This window comes from Belonocnema kinseyi, chromosome 8 (genome assembly GCF_010883055.1).
Source record: "Belonocnema kinseyi isolate 2016_QV_RU_SX_M_011 chromosome 8, B_treatae_v1, whole genome shotgun sequence".
In the NCBI taxonomy this organism is placed as follows: Eukaryota; Metazoa; Arthropoda; class Insecta; order Hymenoptera; family Cynipidae; genus Belonocnema; species Belonocnema kinseyi.
In genome coordinates this window covers 49,346,850-49,352,517 of record NC_046664.1, presented here as the reverse complement: position 1 = coordinate 49,352,517, position 5,668 = coordinate 49,346,850, and the positions used below count along the sequence as shown (strand labels likewise).

At 24.5% G+C, this 5,668-nt stretch overlaps 1 protein-coding gene across 1 annotated transcript in view; it reads left to right on the top strand.

Annotated features, from left to right (window-relative positions):
• LOC117178487 (arrestin domain-containing protein 17-like) overlaps window positions 1-5,668 on the top strand; it is a 48,108-nt gene that overhangs the window by 21,421 nt on the left and 21,019 nt on the right. The window contains exons 3-5 of the mRNA XM_033369913.1: window positions 2,323-2,478; window positions 2,574-2,791; window positions 5,399-5,587. Of these exons, the coding sequence (XP_033225804.1) occupies window positions 2,323-2,478; window positions 2,574-2,791; window positions 5,399-5,587 (563 nt within the window). The remainder of the gene's footprint in view (window positions 1-2,322; window positions 2,479-2,573; window positions 2,792-5,398; window positions 5,588-5,668) is intronic.

Below are 5,668 nucleotides of genomic sequence, written 5' to 3'. Positions count from 1 at the left end.
TAGAATAATTATCTTTAGAAGATAAGAAAATGTCAATTTTGCTAAATGAGAATAAGAGAAGAGGTGGCAACCGTGGAGATAAGAAGGACAAAGGGCAATGGGTAGAGTTAAAGAGAGAGAGGAAACAGTAAAACGATAGCTATGAAAGAAAAAAAGCATACATGCTATAGAGTAAGACGTATTCGCGATAAAATAATGCGCATTCGCGATAAAATAATGTGTATTCGCGATAAAATAAGGCGAATTTTTCGATAGAGTAAAGAGAAATTGCGATGGAATAAGGCGCAGTTATGATAAGATAAGACGAATTTGCGATAATGTAAGGCGAAACGATTAAATTATAATTTAATTTTGTAAATAGTGTTCATGTACACCGACAATGTAGCACACTATTCTGTTCATTTTTCAGCCCTAGTGACAAAAATCCGAACTAGAAAGAATAGGTGCGATTTCAAAAATGCATTTTAAGGGCCCGTGACGCACTCAAATACCTATATTACCGACCACACTTTTACAGTTTACTGAATTTTCTTTGACCCTGAGAACTCTTTTTGTTAATAAAATATCGGACTGAAATTTTGGGAAATGTATCAGAAAAATTTTCAAAATTATTTTCAGAGAAATTAAAACTGGGGCAAGTTTTTGACATATTTTCTTTGTAGCTTGAAATTTTTTCAACGTAAGAACTTTTTTTATATGTAAAATATCAGCCTCAAACTTCAAGAAATACAAGAACTGACATTAAATTACGTTTCAATACATTTTTTTTACACCTGCAGATATTCTAAATATAAAAAAAGTTCTTAGGTTCAAAAAATGTCTAGGTTATGTCAAAAAATGGTTCCAGTTCATTTCTTTGAAAATCATTTTTATCGAAATAATTTAGACATGAAATATTTATTATGTAAAAATCTGATCTAAAAGTTAGGTTAGAATTCGTATTTCAATTCCAATCGTCTATTATTCATATTTTTTGCATAATCTGAATAAAACTTGTCGCTAGATACTTCAATTATAGTTTATTTAAGCTTACAATGCATTAAAACTGACATGAAATAGTGAAATAGCTGTTTTTTTCGATTAAAAAACTTTTTGACCAAAATGTGTTTTTTTTTCGCCGTTTAAGATTGTATTTCTATCTAAAACGATTTTTTTATGAAGATTTGTTTTTAGTATTCAATCATTGTTTTAAACTTTACAAAACAATCGTAAAAACACTTTATGCCAAAATTAAAATACGTCTTTTAAATTGTACCTACTCTTTCTGGTTCCAGTTTTCGGCACTAGATGACTAAATGGTCAACCACCATTCCCAATACATTGAACTGTTTGTAGAAAATTCGTCTTTTTCGCTTGAAAATTAAACAATTTGTTAGATTATTTAACTACTTAATAGTACTAAACTAAACTATTTTGTAGAAAAATCGTGTTATATTACACATTAATTCTTTTAATTGAAAATTAAACTGCTCCATTTTCTGTTAAAAATATATTTTTTTAGTTAAAAATCCAATTACTGAGCTAAAAAATTTTAGAAACGAGAAAATATAAACTAAAAATTAATAAAATTAGATTTGCAATAGCATCACACCCATTGTTCAAACTTTTTAGTTTAAAATTTATGTAATTTATTCAAAATTCTTTTGTCTATAGAAAATTAATCTTGCTGGTTTAAAATTTAATTATTGCAGCTAAAAATTCATAAATTTAATTGAAAATTCATAATATCAGATAAAAATTAATTATTTTAGTTAAAAATGAAACTCCTCTTTATTGTTAAATTAAAACCTTTTTTGGTTAAAAATGCAACTACTCAGATAAAAATGTATACTTTTGGTTGAAGATTCACCTTTGCAGTTAAAAATTTATCATCAATAATGAATTATTGTTTATAATTAATTAATTAACATTAATTAATTGATTAAAATAATATAAACTTAATTTGAAGTATAGGAAGGTAAAATAAAAATTTGTTTCAACTATTATTCAAATTCATGGACTTGAGGGACAAATTCAAGACATGATTTTTTTTATTTCAAACCTTTAAACTAAACATTAGTTATTACTTTTTTAAATTATAAATATTAATAGTTTTATTTTTGCACATTAAGATATTTACAAAGACTAAAAAATAACATTATTTATTATAAAGTCGCAAAATTCACATACTTCAGATACCCTGAAAAAACCTGGAATTGTCATATAAATTTTTATATTTCTTTATAGTTTTTTTTTATTTATTGATTTCTTTTTAAATTTGAAATGCAAATCTTTCTAATATCAGCGCATTTTTTCATACTTCACATTAAATAATTTTTACAGCACTTTCAATAAAAGTTGAAGGAAGATGTGCCGTTCGATGGTTCGAGGAAAAAAAAAGAAAAAATACAAACGGTCGCAAAGAAACGTATTTAGAAGATTTTACTGCCCTCGAAACCTATTTCGAACGTATATTTTATATAATCAGAAGTACAGATAGTAAGTCCCAATGTTGATGGAAATAATTGAAAAATTTCCACATTTTTGTTTGTATATTTTATATTATTTAATTTTATACCATACCATTTTTGCAGATGACGTTGTGAGGCAGTTAACTGCGGGAGAAAATGTCTACCCCTTCAATTTTTCGTTGCCACAAAACATTCCCTGCTCCTTCGAACATAAATTTGGATCGATTCTGTATTTTGTAACAGCCACTTTTATAGAAAATTCTGACTCATGCAATCCCTTTGATAGAGCGAAATTTAAAGTGCTAACGCCATATGATCTAAACCAGAGTTTACGTGCAGCGGTAAGCTTATTATCAACTTTTTTAATTTTCTAGTTTAAATAATCAGTGTAGTCAATTAATTTAATAATTAAATTTCATATAATATAATGATAATGTTGTATATTAATATTATAATATTATTATTAATACTATTATGAATATAAAATAATTTAATCCTAATTTAATAATTAAATTAATAATTTCTGGTAATTTCCTGGTTTCCTAACGGTCAATTTTTAATTTTTCTGGTCTGGTAATTATATTCCTTTTTGAAATTTTCCTGACCTGAAAATTTTAATTCTTTTGGAAAATGTACTGCTCCAAGTTAGAATGATAATTTTTCTGGAAATGCCTTCTTCCAAGTTAGAATGATCATATTTTTGGAAAATTCCTTGTTCCAAATAACATGTAATTTTTTTCGAAACCGGAAATTTCATTAAAAACTGGGAATTTATTTCTGATCGTAGAAAAATTCAAGATTTCATTATTTTAATCATTTTTATCAATTTAGGCAAATTAAATTTTAAGTAAAAGTTAAATCATAATTTATTATTTGATTTTTATTATTTTTCTTTATAAAAAAAAACCTTTTGAAAATTTTTGCTCTGAGATTTTTTTTCGCTTACTTAAATTTTGATAATTGAATTCATGATATTTCAAACATACAGAAACAATCATTATCTCCCTCTTTCCAATTTTAGATAAAGAAGATATTTAAAGTAGTTTTTAAATTAGAGGTAGTATACTTGCTTAAAATCTTTTGTTGCAAATTAATTTTTTTAGTTGAAGATTCATCATCTTAACTGGAAATTTATCTCTGTTTGAAAATATTTGTACTTTGTTGAAATAAAAATTTTTTAACTAATAATCGAAATATTCCAGTAGAAAATTGAAGTATTCAGCTAAAAATTATTTTTTTCTCTATGAATTAGATTTCTAACAGAAAATTTATATACTTTGTAAAAAGTTTTTATTTTTTTTTTAACAATTCATCTTTTTTTGTATTCAACCATTTGGATGAAACTTTGTCTTTTTAAATTGAAAATTTAAATTTAAATTGAAAATTCAAATATTTCGTTGAAAACCCATGCATTTTGTTAAAATTCGATATTTTTTGTAGAAGCTTATCGTTTTCTTTGGAAGTTAATATTCTTGTTTAAAAATGCTTCTTTTTGTTTGAAATTTCAAGTATTCAAGTTAAACAATTATCGTTCTAGTTGAAAATTTATCTTTTAAGTTTGAAATAAAATTACTTGATTAAAAGTTAAACTCTTTTGTTAAAAATTAATTTTTTTGGTTGAAGATTTTTTCAAAATGAAAAATTATTTTTAATTTTTCTAGGAATCTTAAGAAAATGTTTTTATTCTTTTGAAGCCTTTCACAATTCTTGGAAGGAATCTAATTTATTTGTTTAAAGTCTGCCAAAATCTACATTTTGTTTTGTATTATGCTATAATTTCATGCTTTACATTAAGTTTGAATCTTTTTACAACTTCTACATATCTTAAAATTACTCAAATTTCGCCTACAAATAAAAAATGATCAATTATTATTTATATATCCAAATTGTAAAGAAATTTTCTAAAATTTGCAGGATTTTCTGAAAAGTGTAGAAAAAAATCAATTCATTTTGAGATATATTTAGAAGTTCTGAAAAAATTTTAAAAATAACTAAAAATTTAAAACAACTTCTAGAATTTTCAGGATCTTTAAATAAAATTTGAAGCTTTCCAAGGATGTTTAAACTATTTAAAAAGAAAATAATTGAAATTCTAATTTCAGAAGTGTTCAGTTAAAAAATTTTCAATTTTTCAATATTTGATGTTTCTAGCTTAAAATCCCTTAAAATTTTTTAATTAAAAACTTTTAAATTTCAATTTTAAAAGTTCAAAATTTAACAGTTCCACTTTAAGTGCTTTCATTTGCAGTTCAGTTTTTATCACCTCATATAGAAAATTTTTTAGCTTTAGTGTTCCATTTTTTTAATTTCATTGACTGTGAAAAATGTTTTCGAACCGGGAAATGACCGGGAATTTATTTCGTCTATTTCAACGGCCACCCTGTGTCTTTTTTTCAAATCAATTTTTCCTTTTTTTTTTGTTGAAAGTTAGTTTTTCTTTGTAGAAAGTAATTTTTTTTATCTGAAAATTTAAGTTATTCCAATTAAATATTCCATATTTTCAGTTGAAAATTCATCTGTTTGGTTGAACATTAATTTTTTTAACCTAAAATTTAATTATATAAATCGAATTTTTTTAATTATTTTTTTAAATCAATTAAAAAAAGTATAAATATTTCATTTATTCTTGGAAATTGATATTTTTGGGTGGAAAATTAAAATACTTGTTTCAAAATTAATTTATTTTGCAAGTTTGTGCTCTGTTGTGTTAAGGACTTATAATTATAATTCTTTTTAAAATGTTGCTTTGAAAAATGTTCTGTTCTGACTCAAACTGATATTTTTTCTCAAAAAATCAGTGTTGCAAGTCAAAATTATAAATGATAAATGATAAATGATAAATTATATGAATATAAATTATAAAAAAATCTTTTCACCATTATAGAATTAGTTTCTATTAAAATTTTTGAAGAAGACCTGCATGTTCTTAAATATATTTTCTTCTGCAGGTTGGTATCGATGATGAAGAGTACCAACATTTTTGTTGCTTCTGCGTATTCAAGATGGGGTCTTTACACGCCCGTGTAAAAACTCCAGTTAGTGGATTTGTACCTGGACAAATTTTAGAAGTCACTGTCAGCTTCTATAATGACTCAGCAACTGTCGAAGTACAGAAAATTAAAGTAGCCTTAGAAAAAGTAAGTTATTTAATTTTACAGTTAGTTGTGGAATGAGATCAAACGAAATATCTTTACTTACAGACTTTTAATTAATTGTAT